Below are 18120 nucleotides of genomic sequence, written 5' to 3'. Positions count from 1 at the left end.
GACGGGGTATGGCACGCAAAACTAACATAAATATATTTACCACAATTACCATATTACCTACGGTATAACATGCAAAACTATATTACTTGCGAAGAGTACCTATCATTTTTATGACCATACTTACCACAAATACATGGTTTTTTACTAAATTCTGGATATGCTTACCACAAATACGGAGAATTTATTCTCTTGATACTTACTAAATACAGTTTTCATCCATAATAAAAAATACCATAAAAAGTGATATGTAAAAGCATAAGTAATGGTAAGTATAACCATAAAAAAGGTAAAAACATGGGAAGCTTCATTAGATTATTATGAAACACTTATTCGAGATTTTACTTAACTTATGATCTTTCGGTAAGTTGGTATGAGGTAATCGTTATCACAACTAAATTTAGTTTGTTCTTCAAAAAAACTTATTTGGTGAACTTCTTCAACGTTATGGAGTTTCTTCTTAAATCTTCATTTTTTTTTGGACAAAAGGTGAGATGAATGAGAGCTAGAGGAGTCAAAGTGGATAAGTTTGCAGGGTTTAAGGTTGGTATGGAGAAACCTAGTACCATTAATGTCATAATTGGAGGTAGGTAAACAAGTCAATTGGCAAAACGTGAATCACTTTGTGTGGTAAGACTAGTTTAAGCATATAGTTGTTTTGCCCTTATTTCATGGTAAGTATTGTCAACCATGTGGTAAGTTTTATCAACAAATATTTGTCCATCGTAAAAATTCAATTTTTGTTGTATCTCTAGCCTTATGCTTTGTTAAATAAGCTTTATTCTATAGTAAGTATGACATTAATGACGGGTAGATATACATTTATGTATATCTTCATTAATGTCATATTATCTACCACATTAAATTTTATTTGGATTAATTGTATTACTTTTATGATAAATTAAATAAAAGTATTTATATTAATAAAATTACTTTTAAAAAAAGATCAAATAAATGAGATATTTTAATTTACTTGTTCACTAGTGGTTACTCTTACATTAGCCAAATGATCAATGTTAACCTCAAAGACTGTTACTCCTTCATTTGCTAAGTGATCAATGTTAACCATCAAATAACCATTTTTGAAATTTGCTAATTGTGTAACTTGAAGAATTAAAATAGATAAGTCCGTGGTTAAGCAATTAAACAAATTTGTCAGCCTAATTTAGCCAATTATATTAATTTTCACTAATCACTATCAATCAACATCATTGTTAACTACCACATCTGCCAAATATGATCTTAATCGATTCAAATTATTTGATCAATTGGTTGAACATATAACCAGATCAATCAATTATAAATGAATCAATTCTCGTTGATTGATCGCTGCCAAGTATATTAGTATCAACAATATTAGTTGTTAGATTTGCAAAATATATCATATTGATCACTATAAACTATATTAATGAAATTGAATAGCCGAATTTCATTAAATACTACTACAAATTCAATTGAGAATCCTACAAAATTATTCAATAGCTATTAAACAAAAATATATTTATCGTTCAATTTTGATGTAACAATCAATTTGTAGCGTTATTTTATAATATATATTAACTAAATTTGTAAGCTATCAAAATATTAATAAATATCTTGTTTTTTCCATAATATTTAAAACTAAGTTACTTAAATATATCTATAATAAATATCTTGTTTGTTTCCATAATATTTAAAACTAAGTTACTTAAATATATCTATAATCAGTTCTATTCCCCTAAGGGATCCCGGATGGCAGCTGGGTGCAGGATGAAGCTCTCAGCCGTTGGATTTAATCCAAAGGCCAGGAAAAGAAAAGGCATAAAAGTCGCGTAAATTACATTTTCCCCCTTCGGTCCATTTCACACTTCCCCCCTCGTTTCATTCCACGGCAAAAAATGCAGACCAGAGAGAGAGAGAGAGAGGGCGAAACAGAAGAAACGCGGACGAAGAAGAACAACTGAGAGAGAGATTACGAAAGAAGATCACAAGAATGACGTCCCGCACCAACCAACCAAGGTAGCTCTGTATCTCTCTCTCTCTCTCTTGAAAAATCTGGTTATGGCTGGTTTTGCCGAGTCTAGTTCAGCAAAAATTAGGGTTTTTTTTGCCGATTGGAACCTATCTCTCTCTCTCTCTCTCTCAGTTGTAGAGAGAGAGAGATCTCTGCATTTTTTGCAAAAACCAGAACGGATTTTTGGGGTTTTTGGAACTCAAACAAAAAAAGGGGCTTTTTTTGGAATGGTTTGGAGGTTCGGCTAGGTTGGGGCTTTAACTGGGTTGGGTAATTTCTAGAGGGGGGGAGTTTTAGGTGGGTTCAAAAGGTGATGCAAATCTCTGCATTTTTTGCAATAAGCATAATCATTTTAGGGTTTTTTTTTACTTGAACAAAAAAAAAAGCGCTTTTTTTGAACGATGATTTTGATTTTCGGGTTAGTGTTCGAAATAATTTCGATTTTAGAGTGAATAAGAATAGAGATGCAATTTTACAACTTTTGCATTAAAGGATATACCTGATTTCTAGTTATTTGTAAATAGGAAGCTGGAGACCAGATTATAGAACCTAATTTGAACTCCTTTTGCCAATTAGTCGAACTTATATGATACGAGGAGCACTAAATGTTAGCTTATAACAGTCAGATTCTTGACTGTCCATTCCCTACAATTTCTCTGTTACTGCTTCAATAAATAGTTGAGTGTAGGGACATGGTGAAGAAACCTGAAGTCAGTGATGGAGATCTTTCTTGCTTCTTCATCTTATTACTCTGTTCTATATTGGTAAATTTAGCAAGAGTTCAGAGGGCCGAGGGAACACTATTGCCAAATCCCATTTTCCAACCTTGAACTCTATGTAACAGGACATATGGCACAGATGCCATATTTGTTTGGATATCTCTACTAATCACATTGATCTTTGAGAATATTTGTTTATATTCCCCTCAGTACACAAGGATGTTGCTAAGTTCATTCACCTTTCATTATTTTAGTAACAAAAATAATCCAACACCCGATGTCCGTTTTGTAGACACAAGTCGAACATCCAATTGCTTCAGTTTTGATTATTCGGAGGATGCCTTATGTTGCAGATATATCAAAATGCTGGACAGTTAAACCTATTTCTCAATTCAATAGAAGTTATTTCGGATCTCTAAGTTTTAAGATTCATCATTTTTTGTCTACATGAAGCAGCTGCTGTACTTGCAGCCTTGTTGATTCCAACTACATCTCTCGTTTTGTGGTTTATCTTCTTTTGCTTTTGTTTAGAAAGAATGCATACTTACAACACATCTAATTGCCTCCTTTACAACTACATCTCTCGTTTTGTCGATTTTTTTATGTTAATTGTTGGGCTAAGTTCCCATTTGGACTATTGGTTATCCATTTTCTGAATGTAGGTGTTTAGATTTCTCTTCGTGAATCCCCCTCCCTTTGTCCATATCCCATTTCATGGAAGAAAGTAGTTCGGGTAACAATGGAAGTGGTAATCCCGATTTTGGGATCTTTTGTTATTGCAGAGAACTAACACCCTTGAGGAAATCTGGAACACAAAAGAACCCAGGTCGAAGGTACTTCGGATGTGCAAAGTATAAGGTGAGCTGTATGCATTACCCCAATTTATTCTCTTGTTGTTCATTGGAGCTGAAACCCTAACTTCTTATTGTGTTCTTTTTTGACAGGTAGACTTGGATTGTGGTTTTTTTTGCTGGTATGAGCCTTGTGTTTTGCAAGGAAGGTCTGATTTGGGGCCAATGATGGTTCAGACAAAAACAAACGCTGTGAGGACTATTGAACAATGTGAGAGTTCAGTATCTATGAGCATTAGTGAAGAAATGCAGAGGACAACAATCACAATGAAGATGAAGTTTGAAGCCATACAGAAGGAGATTGAGGCAATGAAAATTTGAATGAAAATGGGAGGAAAATGAATTGGAATTATCTTTGGATTGTTGTTTTTTGTGTTGTGTCGTACATGTGTGGCAAAAGCAGCCAGTGATCTCAAGTAGTAGTAGTAGTAGTGCTAGTAGTAGTAGTATGTTTTTTGTTGCTCGAACATTTTTGTTGACTTTTGTGCCTGAAAAATGTAGGTAATGGGGAATGGTACCATGAAAATTTAGACTTTGATCTGTATGTTTCTGTTGTATGAAGCATGGAAGTTTTTTTCTAGTAGACCATGTTGGCAAACATAGTATGAGATATGTCAGCAGTTGAAGTGAGACGCGGGTACTGATTGAAGGCTCACCATGTCCCCCTTTCAACTTTGGGTCTGTGAGCACACAGCCTTCAACTTGGGTTTTATTTCTGCAATGATTTACTGATTCACTTCAGTTTGTTTAGGTGAAACAGAAGACTTTTTTGTTGATACATATAAAATTTCAGAGTTAATTCATGCAACCAAATCACGCCTAATGTTCCATCTCTGAACAGTTCCAAGTGGCAACACTTAACCAAACTAACTAACGTATTATGTAGATTATGGAGAACAAGAAATCTTTTTTGTATAGTGTCCAAACCTTTGCCTAAAACAGCCAACGAAGAGAATGAATAAATCACATGTTCTATGGGGATGTTTAAAGAGAAGTGAAAGCATAAACGTCCAAAAGTAAAAAGCAATGGTTAGCAACGTGACAATAATAGATATTTGGGATGGTCAGTGAGAACCAATAACTGGAAATAGTTCATCCAAACTTCAAACAAGAAATAGTTCGATCAAACTTCAACCTGTGAGTGGAGCCAGGTCTCCAAACCAAAAAAAAAGGTTCCAAAAAGTTTGGTGTAAGAAAACAGAAAACAGAAAATCAAAGATTAAGAAAATTGAACTAAGCCAATTCAAGCCTAAGCCAAGTGGCTACATTTATCTAAGCCAAAAGCTAAAATGAAAAAACTACATTGAAAGGGAATCCACATGTTTCCATTCCATCTTATGCTTGACAGAATTAGGAGCATCGTGCCAATCATCCAACAAATAAAAGAATCGCAATTCCACATGAGATTAGTCAGCCCATTCCACTTGATCAAGAGAATACAGCCCCATTTCTGGAAATGAACCTCACGGAAAATAGGACAACAACAACAGAACATAGATCAACACATATCCAAAGCAGTAGCAGTAACCAATAGTAACTGGTCTGATCCACTCATACGGGAAAACATATCCAAACGGAACTAAACACAATTGCATCTACATTGAAAGTGAATGACCAATTCATCAGGTTATGTGTTATCTTGACTAAGTCACTGATATTTCCTCTTCCTATTAAAAAGAATGAAGTGTTGCAGGATGAATGTGTTCTACAATTATAAATCAATAGCTAGCGCGTTTAGGGCACACACCCATGCGTGTGCTAAGTGAGAAAAAAGAAATCACTAAATAAAACTAGAGTAGTTAATTGAAGCAGTTAACAGAGAAAATTGTGGGGAATGGACAGTCAAGAATCTGACTCTTATAAGCTAAACAAGAGATGTTCTTCTGTTTTGTTTTGAGTTATTATAGGCAATTCCAAGTTGAATCATGTCAGGTGCAAAAAGAACAAGAACCGAAATTTCAGTGTAAAACGTAGGTTATTGTTGGGCTTATAGCCGTGTTTTTCTCTTGGGTTCTTCTATTACCACATTTGTGACAGTGGCTCAAAATCCATATTCGTTCAGTATGCAAATCTCTTTTCTTTTCTTTTTTGGGTAAGTGGTATGCAAATATCTTATTTTGCTTTGAAATTAGTGAAACTCATTGCTAGGCCTACTGCTCCAAATCTGAAAATAGCCACAGTTGAGCCCTTTAGTGTTTTGGCAACATTCACAGTGGCACCAAAGCCTATCAAAACAAATGGCCCCATCAAGACTCTTATTTTTCAACAAATCAACATAATATCGGCCAAACATTTTGATTTTGTTTCTAAATTAACATCCCTAAACTTGCATAACAACATAACAAAAAGCCTTAATCGAGTAACAAAATAAAAAGCCCTAATTATACCCTACCAGAATAAAAAATTTCATCGTGGATGTGGTTTCTTTTACCCTAATCAAGCAAAAGAAAAAAACCCTAATTTTGAGTAACAGAACAAAAGTGATCGAACAAAAAAAAACGCCCTAAACTGGTTCAGACAAAAAAAACCTAATAATCGAGAGAGAGAGAGACCTTGGTGGTGTGGTTCGTTCTTCTTCTACTGGATCGAACGACTAATCTTTCGTCGTCTGTCGATTTCGTTCTTCGTTCTACTGTGTTCAAACACAACGGTTAGGGTATCTGGTTCTCGTACGGAACGAGAGAGAGAGAGAGAGAGAGAGAGAGAGAGAGAGAGAGATACCTTGGTGGATGCATAAGATTTATTGTTCGCGTTTGTTATCTGGTTCGCGTTCTTCTTCATCCGCGTTTCTTCTGTTTCGCCCTCTCTCTCTCTCTCTCTTTGGTCTGCGTTTTTTGCCGTGGAATGAAACAGGGGGAAGTGTGAAATGGACCGAAGGGGGAAAGTGTAATTTACGCGACTTTTATGCCTTTTCTTTTCCTGGCCGTTGGATTAAATCCAACGGCTGAGAGCTTCATCCCGCACCCAGTTGCCATCCGGGATCCCTTAGGGGAATAGAACTGTATCTATAATAAATGATTGTTTGAAAATTAATTAATTAAATACATTTATAATGTCATTTGGAAATTATGTAAAATACTTTTCAAAATTTTATATTTTCATAACAAATTAAAATTTTAAACCAAATTTATAAATGAACACCATTTTTTTAGATAATTCTTCTAATATATAAATCCCTAAAATCTGCAAATTTTCCTGCCAAAAATCGGGTACTCTTTTTTTTTTTAACTTAATGGTAACTTGTTACTTAACCAACCGGTTGTAGTAAGTGTTGCATGTTTGTGTGGTAAGTGTTACCTTATACACTAGTAAGTGTTGCCTTAGTCAATGGTAAGTGTTGCATGTTCTGTAGTAAGTAATCTTCCATTTTTTTTTGTCAAAGTTCATAAAACCATCTCAGTTTTAACAAAACCACTCAACTTTAGATTTTTGGTTTTGATCGAACGGCTGTGATTTGGCTATTTTCAATCCAATGGCCCATATTCATTGGGAGTATGATGCTCCCATACCACTTGGGAGCATCATAAAAGTTTTGCCTTTGAAATAGATTTTTATTTTCTGTTTATTGCTATTGTCTTTTCTTTTTTTTTTAACAGAATAGTAAATCTGTGAATAAACTATTGGTTAAATAGGTTAATGTTAAATTGTTAATTTTGGTTAATGTTAAATTGTTATTGTCTTCTGTGTTGTGCTCTAATTAAAAAAATCAAACCCAAGCACAAAATATGAGTAAAAACTTCATTAATGATAGAGTCGTAAATATAAGAGTGTGAAATTCGCCTTTAAAAATTTGAGTATAACTGAATTTGAGTAAAACTCAATTTTTTTTTTATCCGAAGTGAAACTCAAATTTAATATGGGTTTAAATAAGGAGTGGATGAGCCTTTTAAAAATTTTATTCAGTTTGAGTTTGAGTCAATAAAATAGTAAGGAGTGAAGATGCTATAATACTTGTTACATTAGATCAAATCAAATGTATAAAGCTTCAAATCCACTCATCTTTTTGAAAAAAAGGTTTTTGGTAGAGTTTTAAGTGTGAGAGACAGACAGACAAACAGACAGACAGAGAGAGTAGAGTAGAAAGTAGAGGGAGAGAGGGACGATGGAGAGAAAGATTTAAGGAGATAAAATGATCTCCTACAACCACACACACACTATTTATACTACCTCAAAAGCAAATCACACTTTTACTACCTCTAATTTTCACTTTTTCACTTTAAACCCCAATTCAATTATCTACCACATAAATCATATTTTCCCAATTAGGCATTTAATAAGCATTTTTCGATAATTAGAAATATACGGGTCTCTACAAATCAAACAAGAGCCACTAAGGCATCAAATTCATCAACATTGATCAAACAAAAAGAGCCACCAAGGCATGACATTAATCAACAAATGGTCTTTTTCTCTTCAGTTTGTACAAACATTAAATAAATAGAAAAGAGAGAATTTTGCAACTTCTGTCACCCTGTGATTGCTTTGAAAGTAAAATTGCATCGATTCCTTGCTTCTGTGATTGTGTTTCATCTACGACCCGATGGTTCCGCCAATTCTATTTGAGATGAAACTGTAGAGGTTACCACCGTATCCTCCCCCGTTAAACTCTCAGGCAAGTAGATCATCGCGGTTCTTCCCACTGTACAAGAGCCTCACCACTTTCCTTGGTTTTTTCCCTTTTCTTGAACCATTGCTGAACTCAAACTGTCAAAATAAGTACGTAAATGCTAAAGAAAATAATCCACCAAAAGCAAGAATGCAAGTCAAATAATTAAATGTCACGCCTTCGATTTTCAACATAAATACTAATCATTCTCAATAAATAAAATTATCACTAAAGTACCGATAATACTCAAAAGACATTTTTTTCCTTGTTCTCAAAGTTAAGTTCAAAAGATACAATCTTGGCTCGAAGCCCCAAATTATACAAAATACCAAAAAAATATTACAGTTTACATTAAACGTTCTTCCAAATACTGCTTTCAAAACAAATGCAAATTGTCGCCTTCTTTATACCTTCGAACCCATGATCAACAAGCACGAGATGCACACCATACCAACTTCCCCGTTTGATACCTGGAAATGATAGGTTAAGCTAAAGTAAATGTAATGAAACATGCTATAAGAGTGGATGAATTCCAATAAACGGACATGAGATACAAAGAGACACCACAATGAACCGACAGATTACGACTATGGCATTCTATACGTCTTAAAGATATCTCTAAGCTTTTGTACTTCATGCTCGAAGTAGCATTAAACTCACATCAATCTAAATAACCAACGACGATTTCTCAAACCATTTTAAAACTCCTCAGATGAACGCCACCATTAACTTCCTCATTTCTTATCATTTACCATCAAGCCTCTTTTCATAAAAAGAAAACATTCCTTTTTTATTGGAAAAACTCTCAAACTTTACAGGTCAAGCTCTGTTGACTCGCTTGAATACCAAAATCCATTGATTTATGCCCAAATACCGGAACTGTTCATTTACTAAGGAATACCGGAGGATTTTTCATAAAAATCCTTTCTTCAAAACCAAATTTTTTGCTTTTCAAAACATTGATGAAATCATTCATTTATTCCCGTTTTCAACATTTAAAATCTTAAGCAATACACAGCCCAAGCAACAACATGAACTTTTATAATCAATCATAACTTCCTTCATCATGTGAGACATTCAATAGTATTACCACACATTGTGTTACAGTGAATTCTCTCCACTTGGGTTTCCGCATTACCACATCTTGCGTTGCAGGACACTCAATTCAAAATTCACAACTCACACAAACACACTTGCGTTATCAATCCATATACAAGAAGACAACACTTCCCAAAGTCACATTCTTCCATTCATCATCACACAATATAATACAAACTCAAAACATGTCTCATTGTACATTAATAAATATTTTAAGTCCACGTTATTCCTTCAAATCTATTATGACGCCCTACGTCACGTACCGAACTCACAACAACTCCACGACACACTACCCGCAAGGTTCTAAACAAAGATCTATAAAACGAGTGCCAAATGTGTAACACCCCGACTTTTTAGAACAAAAAAGAATAAGGAAAAAGTAAGGGGATAATCTTTTAAAGGGCCGCTTACCGTTAGAATTTAGAAAGTAAATTGTTTGCGAATTAAGGTATAAAACAATTAGAGTATTTTCTGCATGTGTGTCAATTTTTAAAACGTTATTGCCCTAACCCTATTAACGATATTGTGGCCAAGGGAAAGGACATAAGTTCCCACGAGGCGGAGAACCGAAACAAAATAATCCGGAAAGAGGCTACATCTCATTATAGGGCGAATCGGATCAAATCCTAATAGAATATCCCTAGATTTTGTGGGATATACTTAGATATGATATGATATGATAAGATTATGTAGGATTTTATTAGATTATATATATAGATTATTCTAGATCTGATAAGATACGATAAGATTATGTTAGATTATATATAAATTATTCTAAATATTGCAAGATATGATAAGATTCTAGTTGAATTTTATTAGATATTATAAGATATGATAAGATTCTAGTTGGATTTTATTAGATATTACAAGACATGATAAGATTATAGTTGGATTTTGTTAGATTACATATAGATTTGGAAAGATATTACAAGATATTGTTAGATTATATAAGATTTGATTAGATATTATTAGATATAGTTGGATTTTCTTAGATTATATAAGATTTGATTTAGATATTATTAGATAATGGTAGATTTCTTTGGATATAATCAAGATACACTAAGATTTTGTGAGTCTCTTATAAATAGGCCTCCCATCCATACATCACACCACACACACAAGCCAAAACACACACCACACTCACAACACTCAACTAAGAGAGAGAGAGAGAGAGAGAGAGAGAGAGAAGGAGGAAAGAAGAGGAAAAGAATTGGGTATGAGTCATTCGAAGCAGATGATCATAAAGCAAGTTGGACGGAATGAAGGGTGAGTTATGAAATCCCTGTTATATGAATTTTCATAAAATTATATTTTTGACTTACAAAAGTATGTTTATTTAACATTTGAATTATTTTGTAGCAAATATATCATGGAGTTATGATGTTTTGAACAGTTTATCAAAAAGTATTATCGATACATCCGAACGATGTCCCTGGAATCTAGGAGACGGTAAAGATACTAGTTGGAACTGTGTTATAAGGGCGGAAAGAAAGGGGGCACAATCAGGTGTCCAATTGAATTGATCAATTCACTATATACGCGTTAGGGGTCGCTCCCTCAGTACCGGCGGTAATCGTTGGATGGTATCATATTATTATGTTATGTTATTCCCAAAATTGTTTTGGTTACAACTCAAGCCATGAAAAGCTGAAGTTATGATTTTGGTTACAGTTTAAGCCATGAAAAACTGAAATTATGATTCCTGCATCCTTTGTTAAAAAGAATTCCAAGGTAGCTCATGTAACTCCGATAATTCATAATCTCACACAAGCAGTGGCTTATGTTTGTTGAAATCTTTCTTTTCAGGTAATCAGAAATAGTAGAAAGACGGGCCGAGTAACTATACCATTAAGCTTATGTTGCGGTTATGTAGTGGAAGGGAAACGGAAAAATGTAGTTCATGTCTCCGTTATTAAAAAAGGAAATCTAGTGACTTTTATTTTTTTATAGATCGCTTCCGCAAAAGTTAAGTCTATTTCTGTTGAAAAAAAAAAGAGCAATAGAGGCCTTTGGTGAGACGGACTCACTGGCCGGTTACGATATTCATATCCGCTGGATTTGAATCGTGACAGAAGTGGTATCAGAGCAATGGTTAGTTAATAATATGTAGATATAGAAGACTTACGAAATTGCTAGATTCCATACGTAGAGTGTCCCGAAGCATGAAAACTTTGCTAGACTATTGAGAGTTAGCTTAGTTTTTTTTCAGACATAGGAACTACGTTTACAAATTAGATGTTGGACAATAATCATTAGTTGAAGTACTAAGTAATGCAATTTGATTACTTATTTTAGCTGCCTTATTGAGTTAAATAAAGATATTTTTACTTCCTATAATAGAAGGACTTGTATCTTAAGTTGGAACATTAGCAAGGTGATTTGAGCAATCTAATAATAAAACTACTAAGTAAGTTGCACTTAATGTGTTTGATAAATTTTTCAGTTTTAAAGTATGATTCATTGTTGTTTTTCTGATAGTGACGTGATAGTGCTAATTAGAGAAAATAAGCAAGCACGATGCCTTGTAGTTACACCAACACAAAACGTTTTTCTTCTTTTAAGAAATTGGTTACTCATTAATGTGATACATGAATGATGTGTTTTGTGGTTGTACTTTGTAGCATCACAAGTTCCATTCTCTACTTGGTAAGGGTAGTTCTTTTCACCCGCTACTCATTCCTTTTGCTGGATGAACCCCAAATCTACCTCCATAAGTCCTCCATTACAACCTCAGTTATTCTTTTTGTAAATTTTAGATGTGCCTCAATCAAGAAAATTTCAGAACTACTATTGTTAATGAGTAAAAAAGAGAGAGAGGGGGAGAGAAAGGGAGAGAGAGAAGAAAAAAGAGAATTACTTTTTCTTTTGGGTTTAACGTTAGAATTATTTGAAATGATTTTAGATCTAACTCGCATATGTTGTTAAGGAAAATGGTTGTCATTGACGACTCATGGGGAGGTTATAGATTGCATGCATACTTCGTTGAGCCTGTTGCCTGATACATATGAGCAAACGACTTACAATGATGGAGCCAGACTAGTGTATCAAGCCATAGCTAAAGTAGAACATGAGAAGATGCATTACACGCCTACGATGAAATGGCTATTGGAACTTTACCACCTACACCCAACTTTTAGGGTGCCAAAAAGCCATCAATATCTATTTTAATTGGGCCCAATAAGTTGAACTTTAGAATAGGGTCATGGTAAATGGCAACATTGGACAAGCCGCACCAGCACCAGAACCTAACCCTGCAAATGAACCCGTTCCAATACCACCAGTACCTCCACTTGAGTCATTCCCTGAGTTCCTAATCCCACCTCCACTCGAGACTATAGAACCAAAGCCTTAAGGGGAGCCAACAGAAAACCCAATAGATCCAGCAGGGATTCCATTAGGGGCAGCGGGGAATCCAATAGAACTCGATGAAGATCCAGACAAGTCTGAGAAGGACCCTGAAGATGATTTTGAGGAGGATCCTAAAGAATGGGGGGATACTTCCTCTGTGGGGTCAATTACGGGCCGATTGGTGGTGGTGATGACTACGTTATGTGTGGACTGGGAAAAAGAGGAGAAGAAGAAGAGAGAAAGAGATGGGCTCGAGTAGCATAAACACTATACTATAAGATGATAAATAACCGTAGGGTGGACACTAGTTATGGGTGATAGTATATTTTGGCTCTAACGTATTTTTTTCACGCTCTAACCCTCATGACATATTTTGTTATCATGCTAATATTATGTTTTTGGCTGCATCATGTATTTTTGGGGAAATGATGTATGCAGAAACGCACGTGGAAACAATGTGTGTAGCAATCTTAAATGCAGAACGATATATATATATATATATATATATATATATATATATATATATATATATATATATATAAAACTTTGTGTAAGTCGCATGTGTAGATTACATTGTTTTTGCTATGCTTTGTCAAATTTGTGGTTCATTTAATCTTTGACCGTAAGGACTAAATTCCTATAGTGAATAGTAGAGAGGATGACCTTTATTTCTGGCTATATCTGACAATTAGGGACTTGATTAAAAAAAATAATGTCAATTGTTTTTGAATTGCAAATCTAGTTCAACTTTTAGTATTAAGAAGTTTCACAAGGAATACTCTAAACTAGAATAACGTTTAAATTAGTGGAGTTTATTACTAACAGTTGGTGCTATGAACAATATATTGTTTAGTTTCTAACGGAAATGGAAATAGAAGAGCACGGTTCCTACCGATAAGCAATTCAAAAAAAAAAAAATTCTTGAAATATTTCTATATAATTCTTAATGCCTAAGCTTTGGAAAGTTGTGGGAATTTGTGTCTTGTCTACAGAGATATTTTATCTTGAGATGGAATTATGAAGATATAGTATTCTTATGTACTAGGTTCATTGACCAGCTAGAGGTTTTAGATTTTTGTCAGCACATTGATAAATTTGGCAATAAAAGATAGTTATATGGAAATACTAGATATTTGTTAATGGTATTTAGGACAGCACACAACCTCTTTCTGTTAGATAATTTGTCTGTTTTTTTTTTAAATTTAAGATATCTTTAAACCTTACCAGTTTCAAGCACATGGGTAAGTTTAGTCTATGGGATGAGATGGTGATGGCTTGGACACTATGAGTAATCAAAATTTGAAGTAGGTAGTTTCACTTTGTTGAATTTGATTGTCCTCCTATTATGATGATAAATTTTTGAAGGATTTTATGTATCATGACTTTGAAATGATCAATTGTGGTGTTAAAACCAACTTATGGTGTCTAAATAGCCTTTCTATTAAATCAATTGAGGGTGTCAAAAACTATTCTACATGGGGTAGCTTAGAAGTTCTCACATCGTAGTACTAACTGTTAATGTAAAACTTTCCTAGGCTTAAGGAAGATCTTATTTTGAGGGTTAGTAATGTCGTAGCAGTCTTCTTTATATCGTTATTGTTTTTAGGAGATTAGTCAAAAGATAGTATTGTGAATCATAAAATATTGAGTAACTATTTGCTTGTGGAGTTGCCTCCTTTTGGAAGCAGGTAGTCAATTAATTTGGTTACGTAGATGACACATTCGAGACCTTAGTAGTCGATTTCTTATATTTTTACAACTAATAATTTTGGATCGTTGCGAAAACGATCGAAATCATTCCATTAGTTAAAGTCTAGTTGGATGACTAGATAAAGAAGCCATGTGGGAAAAAGGGGGCACGTAATTAGAAGCTTTTCGAATAAGGTATAGTTGCACTACGTGTAACTCCTAAGTTTCATCAAGTTTGGAGAACCAAACTTTTTAAGGTGGGGAGGATGTAACACCCCGACTTTTTAGAACAAAAAAGAATAAGGAAAAAGTAAAGGGGTAATCTTTTAACGGGCCACTTACCGTTAGAATTTAGAAAGTAAATTGTTTGTGAATTAAGGTATAAAACAATTAGATTATTTTCTGCATGTGTGTCAATTTTTTAAACGTTATTGCCCTAACCCTGTTAACGACATTGTGGTCAAGGGAAAGGAAATAAATTCCCGCGAGGTGGAGAACCGAAACAAAATAATCCGAAAAGAGGCGACATCTCATTATAGGGCGAATCGGATCAAATCCTATTAGAATATCCCTAGATTTTGTGGGATATACTTAGATATGATAAGATTATGTTGGATTTTATTAGATTATATATATAGATTATTCTAGATATGATAAGATCTGATAAGATTATGTTAGATTATATATAGATTATTCTAAATATTGCAAGATATGATAAGATTCTAGTTGGATTTTATTATATATGATAAGATTATAGTTGGATTTTGTTAGATTACATATAGATTTGGAAAGATATTACAATTGTTAGATTATATAAGATTTGATTAGATATTATTAGATATAGTTGGATTTTCTTAGATTATATAAAATTTGATTTAGATATTATTAGATAATGGTAGATTTCTTTGGATATGATCAAGATACACTAAGATTTTGTGAGCCTCTTATAAATAGGCCTCCTCTCCATACATCACACTACACACACAAGCCAAAACACACACACCACACTCACGACACTCAACTAAAAAGAGAGAGAGAGAGAGAGAGAGAGAAAAGAGGAGGAAAGAAGAGGAAAAGAATTAGGTACGAGTCATTCGAAGTAGATGATCATAAGGCAAGTTGGACGGAACGAAAGGTGAGTTATGAATTATCTCTGTTACATGAATTTTCGTAAAATTATATTTTTGACTTACAAAAGTATGTTTATTTAACATTTGAATTATTTTGTAGCAAATATATCATGGAGTTATGATATTTTGAACAGTTTATGAAAAATTATTATCGATACATCCGAACAATGTCCCTGGAATCTAGGAGACGATAAAGATACTAGTCGGAACCGTGTTATAAGGGCGGAAAGAAAGGGGGCACAGCCGGGTGTCCAATTGAATTGATCAATTCACTATATACGCGTTGGGGGTCGCTCCCTCAGTGCCAGCGGTAATCGTTGGATGGTATCATATTATTATGTTATGTTATTCCCAGAATTGTTTTGGTTACAACTCAAGCCATGAAAAGCTGAAGTTATGATTTTGGTTACAGTTTAAGCCATGAAAAACTGAAATTATGATTCCTGCTTTCTTTGTTAAAAAGAATTCTGTGGTAGCTCATGTAACTCCGATAATTCATAATCTCATACAAGCAGTGGCTTATGTTTGTTGAAATCTTTTTTTTCAGGTAATCAGAAATAGTAGAAGGACGGGCCGAGTAACTATACCATTAAGCTTATGTTACAGTTATGTAGTGGAAGGGAAATGGAAAAATGTAGTTCATGTCTCCGTTATTAAAAAATGAAATCTAGTGACTTATTTTTTTATAGATCGCTTCTGCAAAAGTTAAGTCTATTTTTGTTGGAAAAAAAAGAGAGCAATAGAGGCTTTTGGTGAGACGGACTCACTGGCCAGTCACGATATTCGAATCCGCTAGATTTGGGTCGTGACAAAAGGAATCTAGGATGATCAATCAAGACGAAACACGAGAATATGAGTTACCCTATTCTCATCCGGACCACTGGGCAAACCCCTATCGACCAACCACGCGCCCCACGTCATACCTTATGTCCTACGATACTCAATAACCTCGCTACAATACGCTTTTTCATCCTTCCATTCGCCAAGACAAGTCATAGCACCTAACATACCTATAGCATATATCACCTCATGCCATAATGACTCTCAAGTACCATCAATCCCCTAAATGCATTTTGATTAAGTTTTTTTTTTCTAGTAAGACACTACTCTTGCTCTAACGTCGGAAAGCCAACGGGATGAGGATAACTTTAGTAAGCCAAAGGAATTCAATTAAGCATGCTTGAAATAGGGTTGGAGGTGTCCAAAAGGAATTAGAAAAGATCGGGGGGTCAGAACAATCGAAATGGGAGCAGCGAGAATAAAACTGTCCATCAGGTCCTGGTATCGATACAGAAAAAAATGGTTGTATCGATACAACAATCAAATAGGCAAGTTCTGAAGCTTCTGTTTTGTTATGGTATCGATACAGTGATGCTACGATCAGAGATTCCTCAGAATTTCAAGAACAAACTCAACAACAAAACACAACGATCCATGCTATGATTAAGCACATGTATCACTCATAAACACATAGAATGAGCAAGAAGTCTCTACCTCAATGATCAATGATCGAAGTTCAGCTCCAACAATCGAGCCCTAGCTTTCCAAGCATCCAAATCCTCCAAAAACGAGTTGTAGCACGAACCCATGCGATCCAAGGCTCGAATCACGCGTAGAAGGTGAATTAAAGGTCAAAGTATGAAGGTGTTGAAGTCGATTGTTGGGTTTTGAGCTCAAAGGAGCAAGAGAGAGAGGAAGCCGAGAGAGAGACGCCGAGAGATGAGAGAGAAAAGGGAGTTAGGATTTTGATTCCCTGCACACACACACACACACATATACTAGAATGCACACAAATCGCACTAGCACTCCCTTCACTTTCAATTCTATCACATCGGCCCCGAATCAACTAAATTCAATAAATTCCTTATTTATTCCATATCCTAGCATTAATCAAACTTTTAAACTGATTCCAAAAATATGGGTCTCTACATTAAAAGCATGAAAATCTCTCTCACAATGCCCCTTTCACTTTCTTTTCTTTGCTTCTCATCTTTTCTCACCACTTTTCATCTCATTTCATTAACCAACTAAGTGAGGATTTTTCCCACCCTTTGTCACGATCAAAAGGGTTGTTAGTATGAACCCAACCCAGAAAATAACTCCGGGCGCTATGCTATCTTCAATACTTAAGTTTTATGCTCATACCAACGATTGATTTCTAACCAACTTGATACACGAGCATGCAAAAGAATTTGGCAACCAAATTAGCACAATTTTTAACGTGACATAGTATGTAACCTTCGAAGTCGCATCAAGAAATGGAACTCAACAAAAGTCCGGACTTGACAAAAAATTAGTTTGAGCCAATTTATTTCAAAGATTCAAAGTGAAGTTAGTTGAATGTGACCAGTCATTGCCATATAAAATTAAGCCATTATATACATGGTGAACTCAACCAAATAGTATAAGATATTGTCAAACATGATGCAAGAAAATACGTGCATTTAAGAATCAACACCATTCTTTTGGAGTTTTTGCATGGGAAGTGGAACATTAAGGGTGTATTTGGTAATCTTTTCAGTTTTTAATTTTAAAAAAATTAGAAATAGAAACAGGTTTATGTTATCATAAAAACAAAAATAAGAAACATGTTTGGTAATAATCTTTTTGAAAACAACAAAAACTGAAAACACAAACATGATTGGTAGTATCATTTTTGTTTTTGTTTTTATTCTTCAAATTGAATGAA

The 18120-nt window shown here is 34.4% G+C and overlaps 1 protein-coding gene and 1 long non-coding RNA gene across 3 annotated transcripts; one reads left to right on the top strand and one right to left on the bottom strand.

The window, feature by feature from the left end:
- The first annotated feature begins 3423 nt into the window (after positions 1–3423).
- Positions 3424–3881, top strand: LOC131303251 (uncharacterized). 2 transcript variants are annotated; one of them, XM_058330026.1, is made up of 2 exons: positions 3424–3567; positions 3654–3881. In XM_058330026.1, the coding sequence occupies exons 1-2, from the start codon at positions 3424–3426 to the stop codon at positions 3879–3881; spliced, it is 372 nt and encodes a 123-aa protein (XP_058186009.1). The 2 variants fall into 2 exon arrangements, with proteins under 2 accessions (XP_058186009.1, XP_058186008.1); XM_058330025.1 differs by having other exon boundaries at positions 3424–3574; positions 3658–3881.
- Positions 3882–5632: 1751 nt separating this feature from the next.
- On the bottom strand, positions 5633–6343 carry LOC131303250 (uncharacterized). The gene is made up of 2 exons (XR_009191928.1): positions 6282–6343; positions 5633–6192 (listed from the first exon to the last, which is right to left on the bottom strand). It is a non-coding gene; the product is annotated as an uncharacterized LOC131303250 (long non-coding RNA).
- Positions 6344–18120: the final 11777 nt, after the last annotated feature.

This window comes from Rhododendron vialii, chromosome 10a, assembly GCF_030253575.1.
Source record: "Rhododendron vialii isolate Sample 1 chromosome 10a, ASM3025357v1".
NCBI lineage: Eukaryota > Viridiplantae > Streptophyta > Magnoliopsida > Ericales > Ericaceae > Rhododendron > Rhododendron vialii.
Note: the sequence above shows the minus strand (reverse complement) of the source record. Positions and strands in the feature narration are given on the sequence as shown.

Coding starts and splice junctions, on each gene's coding strand:
- LOC131303251 (XM_058330025.1), top strand. CDS start 3,424: ATGGAAGAAAGTAGTTCGGGTAACAATGGAAGTGGTAATCCCGATTTT. Junction 3,575..3,657: donor TGCAAAGTATAAGGTGAGCT/GTATGCATTACC, acceptor TTTGACAGGTAG/ACTTGGATTGTGGTTTTTTT.